This window comes from Barbatula barbatula (genome assembly GCF_947034865.1).
Source record: "Barbatula barbatula genome assembly, chromosome: 7".
Lineage (NCBI taxonomy): Eukaryota > Metazoa > Chordata > Actinopteri > Cypriniformes > Nemacheilidae > Barbatula > Barbatula barbatula.
The window spans coordinates 18,631,827-18,648,273 of record NC_136770.1 but is presented as its reverse complement, the minus strand read 5'-3'; the positions used below and the strand labels follow the sequence as shown (position 1 = coordinate 18,648,273).

Genomic DNA, 16,447 nt, shown 5'->3' with positions numbered 1-16,447 from the left:
TAATCTCTGTATGGAAGAAAGTCATAAACGTTTGTAATGACAAGTGAATGATGACAAAATGTTCATGTCGGGGTGAATTATCCCTTAAACAAATCTTGCTATTGACAATATACACACACATATTTATGCTACACATAAAGGTGCCAAGTGAATACCGAACATTATTCCTGCATAAATTTGCATTACATTTCTTCCTTAATCTGTGTGTCGCTGTCAACGTATGCCATCCGAATCACGCCTTAGCCCGCAGAAAGCAGGCCTATCTTTTTCCACAGATGCAGAGTAAACTCAGGAACCATCTTTCTAAAAACCTGCTTCTTTCCACCTTCTCTCTTACAGCATGATCTCCTCCACCCTTGTGCATCACTTTCCCTTTCTCTTCCTCACAGTGTTTCTCTGTCCTCGAGCTAGGCCTGCCCTCGTGTGCTGCCGCGCCATACCCCTTCCCCGGCTCTCTTTACCGACCGCTTTGTTTACCATGTGCTTCGTTCTTGCATTGCAGGTCAACGGACATAGTTTCATACACATGGAGCATGAAACTGCTGTGTCTCTTCTGAAGAATTTCCCGAAAACTGTGGACTTGGTAATCTTAAGGGAGAGCACAACATAAATATTTTTATAGCTTAAAGACTTCTCGCCCGGATGGAACACAGGAACTTGTAAATCTTCTTTTTATCTAGGAACAATTTTGCCAATTGCTGGACCAATGGCAATTTCCAGTGCCAAATGTATAATAGAGGACATATCTAATAATGTTCCATTCGGCTTATATATGATACACAAACATACATTGGTTGAAATCTTTGGTTGATGTTGTTGATATTCTTTATCTCAGCCTGTGGCTGTAAATGGGTGCGTTTTTCCTGCTTATTTATATGGCGTATTATTTTTTACCTATTTTTCCTAGCGGCTTTTGAGTTTGATCTTTGAGCATGAAAGCACATCTGCTTTAAGGACATTTATCCACCATAACACTGCCTCAACTTTGTAAATGCCTTGTGTAAATATAAACATTTACAATGAAAATGTGATCCGAGCGTATAATGTGAATCAAAGAGACTGATGATTTTCTAATGCTATTCAATTTTTGTAACATTTGAAAAATGTGAAAGTTTATCCTTCTCACAAAGAAAATCTACATGACTGTCGACTACACGACACAAATCAAATGACAGAGAACCCCAAGCAATATTCATTTCTTTTGTTGAGTTTTAAACACCCTCTACTGGTTAGTTTAGATCAAATCATGGATTTTTGTTCTCAGATCAGGCTGGGTTTTATTCATTTGCTAAATAATAATTATGTTCATGCACATCATTTGGCAGTTTTTGATCACACAAACTACTTTCATATCACGCACTAAAAAGTTGTATTGGAAAAAGGTAAAAAGCATTAATTTTATTTTTTAAAGCATGCTTTCACTTTTAAACTTTTGTTATTATGCTTATTAGGGGTCTTTGTGTTTTACATAACCATTATTTTACAAGGCATTTTAAATCATTATTCTTGTGATTAAACCGTGCCATACAGTTTTCCTGCATAAATCCTGGACATGTTTAAAATGTTGCTAAATTGTAGCATTTCCAGGAGAGCCCCCAATACATCCCTCCCTACTCCAAGCTGGTGAGAAAGATTGGTGACTATTAAAGATTATTATATGGATGATGCAATGAATTGTTCAAATATGTTGACTATTAAAGATTATTATACGGATGATGCAATTAATTGTTCAGATACTATTGTGAAAGAACATTTGATAATGATTATTTTTACTAAATGTTTTCAGATAATGGTTTCTAATATATTGATATAATTAGCTATGCTCAAATGATTAAATTTTATAAATACAAAAACAAATGTATTGAAAGAGAGTTAGATTGTAAGGAAAGGAAATACTGGAACATGTACAATTCTTTCTTAAGTAAATGTGAATTTTGTGTCAAAAACTTATACATGTATATGAATATACAACTGGTCATTTTTGTATGTGTTTAAAGACCTATTGAATATAAAAGGTAATATATGGTACTATTCAGTCTAATTGCAGTATTGATGTAAATAACTATGAATGGAGACATTTAAATTATTCCAATAGATTGTGAATGTACTTAAAGCTTTCTGCAGTATTAAGACTTACTGAACTTGAATGCCGTTTCATTTTTGTGCAAAAAGTAATTATATATAGAATAAATTATTCGATTTAGTTCACAGGGATTAGTGACAATTTATCATATAATTTATTTGAACATGCAAGTTTCCTCCTTCCAGTTTCTTTTCTGTATTACCGCAAATATGTAATTGACTTATATTCTGTGTCTAGATTGCATTTTGCAGATGCTATACAGTATGTACATATTTAAAATGCATTTTAGTTGAAAACTAAAATAACTAAAACCTGTATAAAAAGAAGAAAGTCCAATGATGTTCCGCTAATATTGGAGCCATTTTCGGCTTTGGAGTACAGAATTTTTCAGTATCTTGTTTTGAATAATGTATCAAAGTCTTTATTGTACAAATAATAAAAACGTCACTATTGTTACAACGTCTTTTTGTGGTACTTCAAAGATAAACAATACACATGCGTAACCAAAACATATTTTATATTATGTATAGTGCCTTCATACTAGACAATATAGTAAAATATAAAATGTTGAATTCACATTTGAACCCAAAAATGTTTTATGTATTTGGTTTGTATATCAGTTTCAGTAAAAAGCATGTAAATGGTTGATACTGTATATAAAAATGCCATTACAAAACTTGATGTTCAGTTGTCAATGTTAAAACCAGAATGGCAGGTAAGGGGAAAGTGGAAGGAGATGATTCTAAATGGGTCACATTTTGATCATTGTTTGCAGTGTAAATCATACCAATTCTATCGAGATGTACTGTAACACACTTTTGAATCAACGGTTTGCGGTGGTGATGATGGAAATGACATTAAAAGTGAAGGTTATGTTGGAATACGACTTCTGAGATACTCAAGCAGAGCATCTGTTCCTTTACTTAAGACAGCAGCTCTTGGATTACGAAAAGGATTCCCATCAAGCATTAAAGCTCTGAAAACATACACAAAACAGTTAATTCATTTTCTTGTGACTAAGATTGATTGAAAAAATGACATGTAAACCAACAACATAAATAAACACTACAGATCGCCTTTATATTACAATGCTCCAAAACTGAATTGCAGATTTATGGAACAAGGAACATCATCCTCACCTGAGACAGGTACAGTTACCAAGTTCTGGTGGCACTTGTGTAATATCATTGTTGGAAAGATCTAGAGTAGACAGGCTGTTCAGTTGCTTTAGTCGAACAGCATCAATGCCTCCCACTTGATTGTTACTGATCAAAATGGTCTCGAGGGATGAGGTGTGGTACAACACATCTGGGAACGACTTAAACCTGATAAATGACAAATACTGTATTATTATATACATACATACATTATATGTGCAGTCAAGTTACGTATATCAAAATTAAAATACCATGAAGGTGCCACTTCCAAAAAGCTGCTGTGTTTGTAGGATGGCATTAAAGCGATCTTTCTGCTAAGCCATTCTGTAAGTGAGGTTAAAGAAGTTGAGGTAGAACGTACCTATTAAAAGACAAAATAATACTCCGTAGTTTGGTTAGTGCTTCCAGCTCCATTGGCAGTGAGTTTAACTGATTGTTCCTGAAGAAAAAGAAACTTCTTTAGTAAATGATGACACGGATTTCTCTCTGTCTGTTAAGTCATAACTGTTCTTCTTAATGGCACTGCTTTATCAGAACATGATCCAGCTCTTTTGTTAATTCAACTATCAAGTTGCCAACAACTAAAAATATAACAACTAAAAGAAAGTCACCATTTTAGGCTTATTGGTGAACTATCCTTTGAAACTACAGATATTTCTCTTTTGAGATTTTAGACTTGGACCTTTAAATAGTACGTAAATCATCTTCTGGATTACCTGAGATCTATGTGTACCAGCTGCTGCAGTTTGGAAAAGTCCACTGGGATAGTTGTTAGCTTGTTAAACCCAAGATTAATGTCTGCAAGGGAGTCCTTTAACTCTGTAATTCTAAAAGAAACACGAGATCACAAGTGTCCAGTAAAATACTTGATGTCCATAATGACATGGAACTAGCGTACCAGTACCTGTGTGGAACAGCTGTTAAGTGATTTTTGCTGAAGTTCACGCTGGCCACAGGACTGTCATCCACTGCATCAAATACATCATCGGGAATAGATGCCTCATGTTTCTCACTTAGAAAAAATTGATATTTTAATTTGAACTTAATATTTACATTTATTTGATGCACATAATCCTTCCATCTATTGCTTCCATTTTTACGCATTAAGTACTCATGACTTTATATGAACTAGTATATTTAGGAAGGAAACTATTGATATACATTCAGTTGAACTTTCGGTTTCTTGTACCTGTAGTCCAGTGTTTTTAGAGTTTTGATGGCATGTACATTGATCTTAGCCTGGCTTGGAAGAGTCATTGCTGTTTTCGGCTCTTCTTTCAGATCCCCATTAGGTGGCTCTATATTCAAACCCCAAAATAAGCATTCTTTGTCCTTTCATAATGAACGAATAAACAATCTGTACAAACAAATAATCATAGCTCTACCTTGTATTCGACTTCTGAGATATTTCAGGAGTTCGCCAGTGCCTTTCTGTAACAGAAGATTTTCTCTTGCAATTCACCAACTTTCATTCTTGCATTATAGTGCCATGTCACAAAGACCACCAGCTTTTTTTGCTGCTGCGAAATGTTGTGCACTTACAGTCAGAAGGTCTCTGCGGATTGCCCTCAGTGGATTGCCTTCCAAAGACAAAGACTTCAGCTTGGGTAATGTGCCAAGTCCAGAAGGCAAGCTGTTTCACACAAAAAACTGATGCTTATAGACCACTGTATAAATAAATACGAAACAGAAATAGACGTTTGTGTACTGTAGCCCATAATATGTCCAGCACCTGCTGATATCATTGTTAGTAAGATCCAGGCGTTCCAGGCCTTCCAGTAGAGTTATTTCTTCCGGTAGACTCTTCACCTTGTTATCTCTGAGCTCCAAGAAACTTAACTCATTTAAGTGCTTCAAATGATCCGCCTCCAAAACCTCAATTTGGTTATTCCCACAATGGAGTTCCTTAAAGAGATATCAGCAGTCTTGTGTTAGCTTTTCCATTCAAGAGATGCGTCATTTCAGCATATCAATGATCTCCGCTCACCTTGAGGGCTTTACAGCAGGGCAGTTCCGGCAGAAAGCGTAACTTGTTGTTTCTGAGGTATAGCTGCTCGAGAGACTGCATCTGAGCCAGGACGGGAGGTACGCTTTCCAACTGATTTCGAGTGCAGTCCAGCATTTTCAGGTCTGGGAAGGTTAACAAATGAAGCAAGAGTGAACCAAACATCAATTTAAGTCGTTCTCTGGAACTCTCGATTCTGATTGGACACTCGTGCCATTCAGCAGTCTGCCCTTAACTAACCTGTTAATGTAAGCACTTACTTTTCATTTCACTGATCGCAGGAGGGAGACTCTTTATTTTGTTGCAGGACAAATTCAGTTTCATAAGACTGGTCAACTTTGAAAGACTTTCCGGAATATCCGTTAATAGATTGTTGGAGAGATCCTGTCGGGGGAAATAAAAGTGACATGACGGATTTCTTAAATACAGTATATAACAGGATTAAACCGCTGTTGTTTATTTCACATAGACATGCATCTATGTTACTAACTGCAGATATTTGGAGGCAGCTTTGTGTCGCTGTATGTCATAAATAAAAGATCACAATCACTCACAAGATCTTCTAAATGAGCCAGCAGGCCTAAATCTGTTGGAAGCCGCTCTATCTGGTTCTGTTGCATATGCAGACATCGTAGATTTGTAAGTCTCCAGAGACCGACGGGCAATTCTGTCAGTTTATTCTGGCTGCAGAGAGGACCGTATAGGACAAAAACAGAAACGTTATCATTGAAAACAACGAGATGTGCTGTGTGGTACTGTATAGAGCGGATAAAACAATACCTCACTATGAGTTTCTGAAGGTGTTCTAGTTCTCCAATAGATTCTGGTAGTGAGTTTAGTTGATTGTCATGGATCTGGAAAAGACAAGTCACAAAAAAGATTTACCTTTTTGTTCTTGTTCTATATATATATATATATATATATATACTTCATATATATTCATAAAAACATAATAAATCCGCTGTCATTGAGTACTTCTAATTCAGTAACTGAATAGACGTTCTTTAAAAACAGGCGAGTGAGACCTACATCCAAGACAACCAGGGCAGGGAGCAGTTTGATGTCCTCGCAGATGCTTTGAAGTTTGTTGGAGGACAGCAGAAGTTTAGTCAAATCTGTCTGTTCCCACCAGCGATCTGCGGCTCCAAATGACAAGTTCTGCTGGGCTTCCTGAGGTGTGTCTAAGTTCAACCTCCACACACTCTGAGGAACTAAAGCCACATTATCAGACTCGGAACCTTTCAAAAGTGCACAGTGTCATCCACCATACAGCAAAGGTATCCTATCGTGGAAGCTAAAGAAAAAGTAGACGTTTTGTCGTGTGGATTCTTTTGTTATTTAAATATGTCTACTGTGCGGATTTGTTGTAAGATCAACATGAACGGACGCATAAACAGAGTGTGTTAGTTGAATAGCGTTACCTTCGGTGAGACCGCGCCCGGATAAATTCAGCTGTCCGCTCTTTCTAGCGGCTTTTAACAATCCATGTGGCACAGGACAGTCCTCTTTCTCTTGTCTGAATCCTGCTCTGGGGTCCACATGGGCTCCTCTTTTAAAGCGAGACATTAATGCGGTGTTTTATGTTGTGTGTTTAAACACCTGTAAACTTGAACACGGTGATGGTCGTGGTGTGAAGTAAAATAATGTCAGTTACTCAAATATGGCGCCCAATTTTTAAAATAAAAGTCTCATAATATCAAAAAGAGATTTTATATTTAATTTAACTTTGAGTATCATTTGTTTTTTAATTAAGTTATTGTCAATAATTTTATTATAATAATAAATATCCCCACAATAAATTAAGTATTTGTTCAGAGAGCAATTTAACTAACAACTATGTTAAAACTGCGATTTAAAAATGTATATTTAGTGAAAAACGTATTTTTATTACTAACAAATGTATCTCTTTACTTTGCTCACACACTCGTTTGAGGTTTCAATAACATACAGTTATTCTAATTTACTGTAGTTAGCAGAAAAACACACCAGTGACACTTGAAATATTTCTGGTTTTCTCATTTTAATTTATGTAATAATAATAAATTTATCTAGTCACTGTTTTATTAAACCGGGTGGATATAACAACATTATTGCCTCAATATGACCTCGGGTTAGATAATTTGTAGAAAATAAATACAATTTGTTTTTGTTTAGTTTTTCATGTTTTGTAATGCGTTTCCAACACAAAAATATCGAATTTTGTCTAACATGGAATTCTGCATCTCTGCATTATAGTAACTTGAACGATGATAATGTCTAACAAAAATTCCTTGATAAACTGTTTATTTTAAAAAGAGGAAAACCCCACATGAGCAGTACATGATAGTATTTGAGCAGACACACTGGCCTGGCAACTAAATATTAGTTACATTTGGATCATTTCATTGAAAAAGCAACAAAGCAAGCATTAATGTAAGTAAGACATTAATGTGTCAGCACATATACACTGATATGGTATCTGAACAACATATACAAATAAATCTCTCATTGAAACACATTGTGTAAAAAAATGTGAAATGCGGGTCATAGTCTAACGAAACAGACACCAATACTGCAGTGAAAATAAGCAAGCCAAAGATAAGATATATAATCTAGAGAAAGATTATGCAAAACAATGAGGTTTTGGACAAATGGCATGTGCTGAGCCCCATCTGCTGGAAATTGGGGAATGAAATGTATTATTGGTTATGTGTCCCAGAGTGTACAGATTCACTTTAATCACATATTTTAATCACATATTGTGTATCGTTTATGTAATTTGAACCATGCTACATCACTAAAAATGGCAGGTAAAATGCTACCTTATAGTTTATGCATTGCAACAAAATTAACAAATGCAAAAACAAGAATTTGCAATAGAAACAATATTGCAACAGAGTGCAGGAACTGGACGCTTGATCAGTGTATCACAATTCAAGGTCTTGGATCTCAATGATTTCTTACTGAATTGCGAAAAGACATTTTGAATTTGAAGAACAATGTGCAATGTGATTTGTGAACAAACTCAAAGAATTTGCTAATAATAAAGAAACATATCAAAATAATTTCCTTATTTTTCAGTACGGGGAAAATAACAATTTTACTTCAATTCTTGCAGCAGTACAACTCCAGTGCAGTGCATATTGTATTTGTGATTATAACCCCGGGTTAAATATGTCGAAGAGTAAAGTGCTAGACACTGCATATTCCCTGATATGGCATGTGCCTTCAAGTAGCTCATAAAATAATAAAATGTAGCTTTGAAAGATGTAATAAACATAAATATGTAACAGGCAAAGCATATGCACTGATATGGCTATTGCCCTCAGCAATACTACTTGCTTATTACCTCATATGAAACATTTCTTCATAAAATCTTCCATAATCATATGTACTGTGTATTACAATCAGAAGAGAAAATATGGACAGGTGAGGTTAATTGCTGGTATTCCAATATTAATTAACGAATCATATACAGCTTTATTTCCAATTGAATCACTGAAATACTAATATTGGTAAGGAAGAGGAGAAGATGCCATGGGCACCCGTTTTGGCTGGCAGACCAGCTACAAAGTCAGTAGAGACACCAGGGAGCTCACAATGGTCATCAGCAAAATTGAGGATAAGGAAAACACTGGAGAAGAAACAAATGCACACAACGTGGAGAGTTAGACCATAAACGGTTAAAATGGATTTAGAGCGCTCCGAATGGAAAGTACCTGGTGAGGAAGCTGAACACTCCATGGCTACCACTGCATCCATGTAGCTTTTGCCAAGCCACCTCTCATACGTCTTCCTCTCTCCCACACCAATCAGAGAAATAGTTGAGTCTTTGAAAATCAGATCTGACCCCTCATACGCTTTCGACTCAAACATCTTAAAACCTAAGGCAGAATTCCCTCCAAAAAATGCCTGAAAGATGCAACCAAAAATACATCAACATTTCACACTGAAAATGCACAAAAGACATTTGGAATTCTGTGTGTTACCTGGGCTTTGTCCAAAAGGCCAAAGATAATGTGATGGTTGGTATCGGGCCGCACCATAACAGCATGGGAGGGGACACGGGCCAAGTTGCACCTGCTATACTGAGTGACTTCAGCACGAGAGTCGTGAGAACAGAGCAGCTGAAATTCACGGGAAGTCAGGTGCACCGCCCAAGGTTCTGTATTGTTTCCTAGAAAAAACAACAAATGGATATAGGAGTACCAAAGACAAAGTCATTGTTAGCTTGTATGATACAGTATAATAAACGTTATCTAATTAATATAATAAAGATGTATTAAATGGACAATGTCTCTAAGTCACACAGAACGAATGTTTGTTACCATCTGTGTTCTGGAATACAGTGGAATGTTTGATAAAAGCCACATCACCATGACCTTCAACAAGGCACCTGGAAATATAAATGAAGTCTGCACTTAAACATTTACTCAAAGAAAGAATTTGTGAAAGGCACGAAATCACTCATTTACCTAAAGGCTCCATTGTAACCGTCATACAGGTCTTTTCCTTTTTCACACTTATTTTGACCACTGGAGTCTCCAATGCACTGCTCACACAAGTTTTTGGGAATAGCAGGTTGATTAGCTCCAGGCACACAGGATGACTGGAAAAACTCGCCAGCAGCTAAGAGAAAATGTAGCACGGAAGAATAAAATATGGAACATTAAACCCACACTTAAACTACAATTCAATACTACCACAACTACTACTATTACTAATAAAAATGTATATCAATAATAATCTGTATTAATGACTTATTATCGCTCATTATATTAAAATAAAATGAAATATTGTAAAATTAAAATATCATATACAGTTTAGATTCATAATATGAAGTCAAATGCAAAAGTCTAACTATTTTACAATCTTATTTAATTAAATACAATGATTTTCATTAACAGATTACGGAAAATACCTTAAAAAACACAATATGGTCACAATATTTTCAATATGGTCTCAAAGTTTTGGACTCCACTGTATGTGTGAACTACATAGACCTACCTTGATCTATTTCACATTTTTGTGGTCTGATGATGCCCTTTTCAATGAGCAAACCCATTGGAATGTTCCAGCCTGCGGTCCTGCCGTAACCCGTGTGACATGAGCGCTTGCCCTTGAGGTCACTGAATCTCTGGACGTCACTGTTACTCTTCCTCAGCACAGCAACAGCATAATAAATGCTGCCATCAGTGTCTCCTAGAACACAGTTAAAGAATCACAATTAAAATCACCAGAATGAATAAACATGACTGGGCACTACTCAGGATAGTTACCCAAATAGTTGTACCTACTTTTTACAGTATATAGAAATGTTTGAATGTAAAAGCATGTAAAGTACAATAACACTGCAAATATAGGAAGTCTGTCTGATATTTGACCTGTGTTTTGACTTGCATATCCTTATATGTTTTGCTTATAGGCAATGTTTTCTTGTACATTTGCTTTGTAACTGAAAATTGTAAAAAGCGCTATATAAATAAAGCTGACTTGACTTGAATACTAATGATGGATCTGACCTGTGTAGCTCTCCCCGACAGCAGGTATCAGTCCAAAACTCTTGCCAGCTGTGTAGATGTAGCCTCCATCCAGTGTAATGGCATCGGCTTCCTTGTTCTACAGAAAACAGAGCATTCATGTGAATCTCCTAGATTACAAACCCTGTTATCATGAAGAATTTACTTTTCCATAAGTAAAAGAAAAGAACAAAATAACAATTTGGGTCAACTTGTCCTTTAAAAGTCTATGTTTTTGATGTACATACTTGAATTTTCTTCATGCAGTCCTCCACAGATTTGCCATATATACACTTAATCTTGGGAATCAAATTTTTGCTGTTGAAAGCCACGGCCATGTCTGCACATTTTTGCTGCTCTCCATCAGACAGAACACACCAGCGAAGATCAGAGGGAACATCTGCGAACACCCACATATTTGAGACGTACACATTATATACAAAACAGTAAGATGATGATGTTTTTTATGTTTATAATAAACATCAATACCTGATTTGGAACAGTCTACGGCTCTGAGTATGTCATAATATCTTCGACCCATCCACTCAATATAGTTTTCATTTCCAGCTTCGATGAATGTTGTTGAAGCATCACTGAATAACAGATCTGTTCCACCAAAGGATGTCGAGGAGAAAATGGAGAACTCAGACTTTTGCTAAAACGACACATGCACACACATTACTACATGCTTTATTCAAACGGAAACTTTTACATAGAAATGAAGAGCAAATACAAATTTCATATATTTTATTCATATATGAATAAAAATGTATTATCACATTTGACTTTCTAAACTCTCCAGTTGCATTAAAGAAACATACCAGGCCGTCTCTCAACATGTTGTAAACCAACGAACTGCTGATGTCATTGTGTACCACAATACCCCTTGATGGAACTCTGGCCAAATGACATTTTTCATAATCTCTGACTGGACTACGAGTGCCATCCTGACACAGTAGCTGAAAGTCATCTGAATGAAGTGCTTGAGCCCATGACTCCCCCTGACCTGAGACACAAGTAAAAAAATTCATGCAAAAACATACTCCACATTTCCTTAAAACTACAATATGTATGAGTTTAAACGTACCGTCGGTGTTCTCGCCAACAGTAGTGTGCTTCACGAAAGCAACATCCCCTGCATCTTCAACCAAGCACCTGCAAACCCCAAAACAGCACGCTCCAAACATTTCATACAATCAATGCAAACATATAGAGCTACGCTACGCTAAAGCAATACTCTAAGTAAAATGCAAAGTGTTTCATTAATATGATACCTGAATGCTCCATTATATGAGTAATATCTCTCTTTGTTGCTTTCATCACACTTAAAGTTTCCTGTACCATCTCCCACACACAGCTCACACAGAGACGCCGGGTCGGATTGAGCTCCTGGGACACAGCTGGCGTTGAAGTAGTCAGCAACCCCTAAAACCCACAGAAACAACAATATCCTTCATCTGATAATATCAAATCAGTTTTGACGTTTTAGATAAACTGCACCAACAGCACGGCCCAGGGGTACCTTGAGAAAGGTCGCATCCCATTGCAGACATCTTTCCACTGTCAATCAAATAGCCCACAGGGACGTTCCAGCCAACCGTGCGATGCTTGCCTGTGTGACAAGACTTCTTCCCTTTAAGATTGTTGATGTTGATGACTGTATTGGATCTTTTCACAACAGCGACTCCGTAGTAGGTTATTCCTCTCCCTGTGGCCATTAAAAGAAGAAAGATTGGATTAGTTCCTTGGTAATATTAACAACACGGAATTAAGGACAGTACACAATATCAGTATGTTTATTTTAATGAATGACTTTTATCATAGGTCAATAACTGTATGTGTGATACAGATAGGCCTGCAAGTGCAGATAGAGACATTAACTGTTCAACCTAATTATGGTTTTGACGTTTCGTTATCTGGACTCCACAGGTACAATTGCGATAATCTAGTATCTTAAATCACAATGACATGGAATAATGCCATGAAAAGAATAACATACCATCCTTTGCAGACTCTCCAGCTGCAATTTTGAAGCTGGCAAGCTTGCCATTGTCATATATGTCTTTAACACTGGCTGAAAATGCATCAACCTCCTTTTTCTGTCAAATTGATCACAAGGGCAACTTAACTCACAAAAACACTTCTGTAAATGAAATTTGACAATCTGACAATTGATCATTAGAAATGAGAAATAATTAGGATTTACTTCGGTAAGAACTTACTGTGAGTTTCTGAGCGCATTCGGCTTTAGATGAGGCGGCTACACAGCGCAGTGATGGTCTAATCGCCGCTCTGGTGAAAGCCTCAGCCATGGCTTTGCATTTACTTTCCTCCAAGGGCGAAATAGTGCACCATCTTACCGTGTTCTGTCCTGACACTGCACAGGTGATTTATTTAGTTAATTCATTTTAATAGGGACGTATATTATAGCAATGTTCAGATAAAACAAAACCACCATTCAATGCAAAGCAAATGTGCACCGGTAAGGCTATATGAGACCAGTTTTATGCGCTTGCTTTGTCCTTATGTTGTTCCATTGCTTCGATTGTTTACCTCGTTTTTAAGTCGCTTTGGATAAAAGCGTAATGTAAACGCACCATGCGTAGGCTATATGAAATGGCTTTTATTTACTACAAGACCTAGAAATCGAAGTTTAGAGAGGGAAACTATTTATATAAGCATTCAATGAAGCCAAACTCTAAAATGACGTCATTTTTAACGTCTCATGAAATATCTTTTTTGTAAAAAGTAAATTTTTATATTAAACTATATCCATGCTTAATATTAACTTTCAAAGTATCTTACCGTAATGCGTAACAGCAAGTAGAACGCCTATAAAAGCCCAAGTGTCCATCTCTTAAGTCCCGCTTGCGCAGATGTGTGAAAGTTCAAGACTTTATATTGAAGAGCGTCCAAAATAAATCAAAGTCCAATACAGCTCAGCTCTTCGACACGGATGCCATACAGCCCCTTGTCATAAAGATATTGAAATATCTCGAGACAGTTTTTTAGATTTACAGACGGTGTAATGTGATTTGTCATGAGGTTTTGACTAGAAATGACACGTCGGAGAGACGGGCGGAGGTCCAAGGTGCACACAGAGGGGTCTTTCATTCTTGGAAACTCCACCTTTTTTCCACCTTTCATACAAGGTATGCACGAAGGAAAGACAGTGCCATATAAACACAGGTACACTAAAAAAAGATTATTTTATGTATCTTTTATCAAAATGATGAAACAGGCATATTTGTTAATGTTGAACAGGCCTACTTAAACATTAGTTTACTCAATTCAGTTTACTTCATCATACATTAAGTAGTTGAGTAGAGATAAGATATTTCTGTAATGTCGATGTACATAATTGAATTAGGTTCGTTTAAAGTGCCATTTTTTAGAGTAAAACAGTCAGTTAAAAAAGCAACAGAAAATTATTTAAAAAGGGGCTGGCAACATTTAATGCTGCACTGTTAGCGATTTCTGTAAATTATACAGTATTTAACTGTAATATCAGACATTATACACATGTGCAAACATGGCGAACATCTAATGGCACATTCGAGACGGTAGAAAAAAATGACTGTCCGATTACAGGCTGTAAAGTATTTTAGAGTGAAGTTAACATTTTCAGCACACGTAAGCAGAAACCATAAATGTAATTTTCAGATATCAATCCGTGCAAATATTAAAAGAGAGGGAAGAGATGTTGACCCAGGCCTTGCAGCTGCCCTATTGATGATGGCCCACTTGAAAGAAAAAAATGAATTATTGTTCCTTTAAGTTGATGCAAGTAATTTTTCTGTATTATTGATAACTGAAAGTGAATGCGTGTGTTTGTGCGTGTCTCCATCTGTGAGAACATGCTTTCACTTCATTCTATACAATAGAAGTGAATGGGTGCAGTCACTGTCGTTTACCAACATTCTTCGAAATATATTCTTTTGTGTTTCTCAGGAAAAAGAAAGCCATACAGGTTTGACATGTCAAGAGGTAATGATGAACATTTTCACTTTGGGGTGAAGAGAGAATATTAATTTATGTTCAGAAAATGAGGCCACAATGACAACATTTTAACTTTTGTCCTAACTAATGTTTATAACACTTTTACATGTCAAAAGATCTAATGAATTATTTGATTTATGTAATTCTAATATTCATTGTAAGGATCAACCCCAACCACAGCAAGGGCTCCTCTAAGTTCCAAGTCAGCAAAAGAAGTGGGAAGATGGTGCAAAGGAAGAACACTAGTTTGAACCCTCATGGATCCTCCTTCATTATCTGGATTACAGTTGGCTAAACTATTATGCTACTAAGAGCGAATACATTCTACTCAGGAGTAGGGCTGCACAATGATTAGTTGTGACTAATCGAAAGCTAAATACAAGTTTTTGTTTACATAATATAAATGTGTGTAATGTATATAATAATTATGTGATATTTAAGAAATATTCACATGTGTATATACATTTTTATCTTTACTTATATTTATACATAATACAAACGAAATATATTTATCATATAAACATATCTTGTATAAATGTGACCACAGGTTTGAACAAAAAGTGTTTTAAGCAAATACTGATGATGATTGTCCTTATGACTTTTCTTTTAATTTATGAATCTGGTAATGAATTGATTTAAAATACTGTAAACTTGTGTATTGATTGTGTATTATACGATTGTGTATAAAGGTGAATGCAGTTTGCGGAGAGAGCTAAAAGTTCAAGTATTACAATTGAACAGTTAATAATGACGTTTTAAGAAGTAACAGCAAAAAATACTGTTCTGTAAACAGTTGCCAGTAAGTTACTGTATATTCTACAGGAAATGTTTTACAGTGTGTTCTTCAGGCTTGTATTGGCTGTCAAGAGTTCAAAAATGCATGATATACACATGAAGATGATAGAGATACAATGAAACGGTTATTTTTATCATTGTTTTTTAATGAATGATGAAAAGATTATAAGGATGTGGTCAGGATCAACGATCCATGTAAAAAGGTACAATAAGTGATTTCGTGACTTTTGACATTAATTTAATATGACCATCACGTGAATTGTGATTTAGCTTTTCAAAAAACCGTTCCACAACTTCCCAAGTGAAATTCACGCTATTGTTTTACAACAGGATGAAAACCTGTTGTAAGATAATCATGTCCACATGATGAGCTATAATACAGCACATTATGACAACCGGCAATATCCACAGTTCTATTCTCCAGCTGTAATAAAGATGTTTAGTTAGTACATTGCTGATAGTTTGACTTGTTGCTCTGTGTCAATACAATTATTTATATACACTACCAGTTAAAAGTTAAGGGTCACTCACTCATTCTTAATCTTTTCCACATCAAACTCATCAAAAACAAGGAGTAACACAATTGTAACTGTGGGAATTATGATTTGACTAAACTCCAATTTACATTTAAGCATCATCAACGTTCTAACCTTTGCCCAGAATTGTATTTGGCATTTTATTACCCAACTTTTTTAAATACTTTTGAAGGAATTTTCCTGCTGGATTAAATGGCTGCTTTGTTAACTATTGGACCCATGTGATCTATTTCATTTTCTAATATAAATTGTATTTAAATAAAAGTTTGGGTTTCTAATGAAAGAAATGGACATATTGATACAATCATATTTTTGTGTACAACAGCGTTGAAAGATGATATTTTGACCAGCAGTGTACATATAATACAGTTTAA

The 16,447-nt window shown here is 35.8% G+C and overlaps 3 protein-coding genes and 1 long non-coding RNA gene across 7 annotated transcripts in view; 2 read left to right on the top strand and 2 right to left on the bottom strand.

Annotated features, from left to right (window-relative positions):
* Positions 1 to 735, top strand: part of lrrc7 (leucine rich repeat containing 7) — a gene marked incomplete at its 5' end in the record, with an annotated part of 48,297 nt that extends 47,562 nt beyond the window's left edge. Inside the window, one exon of the mRNA XM_079459938.1 lies at positions 503 to 735. Within this exon, the coding sequence (XP_079316064.1) occupies positions 503 to 610 (108 nt within the window). The 3' untranslated portion in view covers positions 611 to 735. The remainder of the gene's footprint in view (positions 1 to 502) is intronic.
* lrrc40 (leucine rich repeat containing 40) lies at positions 735 to 6,914 on the bottom strand. 4 transcript variants are annotated; one of them, XM_079459939.1, is made up of 15 exons: positions 6,667 to 6,914; positions 6,275 to 6,456; positions 6,026 to 6,099; positions 5,800 to 5,929; positions 5,506 to 5,629; positions 5,228 to 5,370; positions 4,973 to 5,145; positions 4,783 to 4,873; positions 4,626 to 4,671; positions 4,430 to 4,538; positions 4,145 to 4,252; positions 3,957 to 4,067; positions 3,602 to 3,679; positions 3,223 to 3,408; positions 735 to 3,059 (listed from the first exon to the last, which is right to left on the bottom strand). In XM_079459939.1, the coding sequence occupies exons 1-15, from the start codon at positions 6,809 to 6,811 to the stop codon at positions 2,954 to 2,956; spliced, it is 1,806 nt and encodes a 601-aa protein (XP_079316065.1). In that variant the 5' UTR covers positions 6,812 to 6,914; the 3' UTR covers positions 735 to 2,953. The 4 variants fall into 4 exon arrangements, 1 of the variants encoding a protein (XP_079316065.1); XR_013786881.1 differs by lacking the exon at positions 735 to 3,059 and having other exon boundaries at positions 3,332 to 3,408; positions 3,492 to 3,679; positions 6,667 to 6,907; XR_013786882.1 differs by lacking the exons at positions 735 to 3,059; positions 3,602 to 3,679 and adding an exon at positions 3,492 to 3,601 and having other exon boundaries at positions 3,332 to 3,408; positions 6,667 to 6,907.
* Positions 6,915 to 7,515: 601 nt separating this feature from the next.
* Positions 7,516 to 13,817, bottom strand: meltf (melanotransferrin). The gene is made up of 16 exons (XM_079461089.1): positions 13,549 to 13,817; positions 12,966 to 13,120; positions 12,743 to 12,842; positions 12,266 to 12,451; positions 12,018 to 12,168; positions 11,831 to 11,898; positions 11,565 to 11,749; positions 11,233 to 11,398; positions 10,992 to 11,143; positions 10,747 to 10,843; positions 10,232 to 10,426; positions 9,700 to 9,853; positions 9,553 to 9,620; positions 9,214 to 9,401; positions 8,944 to 9,136; positions 7,516 to 8,858 (listed from the first exon to the last, which is right to left on the bottom strand). Exons 1-16 carry the CDS (start codon positions 13,595 to 13,597, stop codon positions 8,791 to 8,793), a joined length of 2,175 nt encoding a protein of 724 aa, XP_079317215.1. The 5' UTR covers positions 13,598 to 13,817; the 3' UTR covers positions 7,516 to 8,790.
* LOC306896807 lies at positions 13,779 to 15,990 on the top strand. The gene is made up of 3 exons (XR_013786957.1): positions 13,779 to 13,932; positions 14,695 to 14,730; positions 14,905 to 15,990. It is a non-coding gene; the product is annotated as an uncharacterized lncRNA (long non-coding RNA).
* The last annotated feature ends 457 nt before the right edge of the window (positions 15,991 to 16,447 follow it).

Excerpts from the sequence above, each read along its gene's own strand:
- lrrc40 (XM_079459939.1), bottom strand. The coding sequence starts at position 6,811 with ATGTCTCGCTTTAAAAGAGGAGCCCATGTGGACCCCAGAGCAGGATTC. Across the intron at positions 6,457-6,666 it reads CGGGCGCGGTCTCACCGAAG|TTCCTCAGAGTGTGTGGAGG; the intron begins GTAACGCTATTC and ends ATGTGGCTTTAG. Across the intron at positions 3,060-3,222 it reads GGTAACTGTACCTGTCTCAG|AGCTTTAATGCTTGATGGGA; the intron begins GTGAGGATGATG and ends GTATGTTTTCAG.
- meltf (XM_079461089.1), bottom strand. The coding sequence starts at position 13,597 with ATGGACACTTGGGCTTTTATAGGCGTTCTACTTGCTGTTACGCATTAC. Across the intron at positions 12,843-12,965 it reads AATGCGCTCAGAAACTCACA|AAAAAGGAGGTTGATGCATT; the intron begins GTAAGTTCTTAC and ends TCAATTTGACAG. Across the intron at positions 9,621-9,699 it reads GGTTACAATGGAGCCTTTAG|GTGCCTTGTTGAAGGTCATG; the intron begins GTAAATGAGTGA and ends TTATATTTCCAG.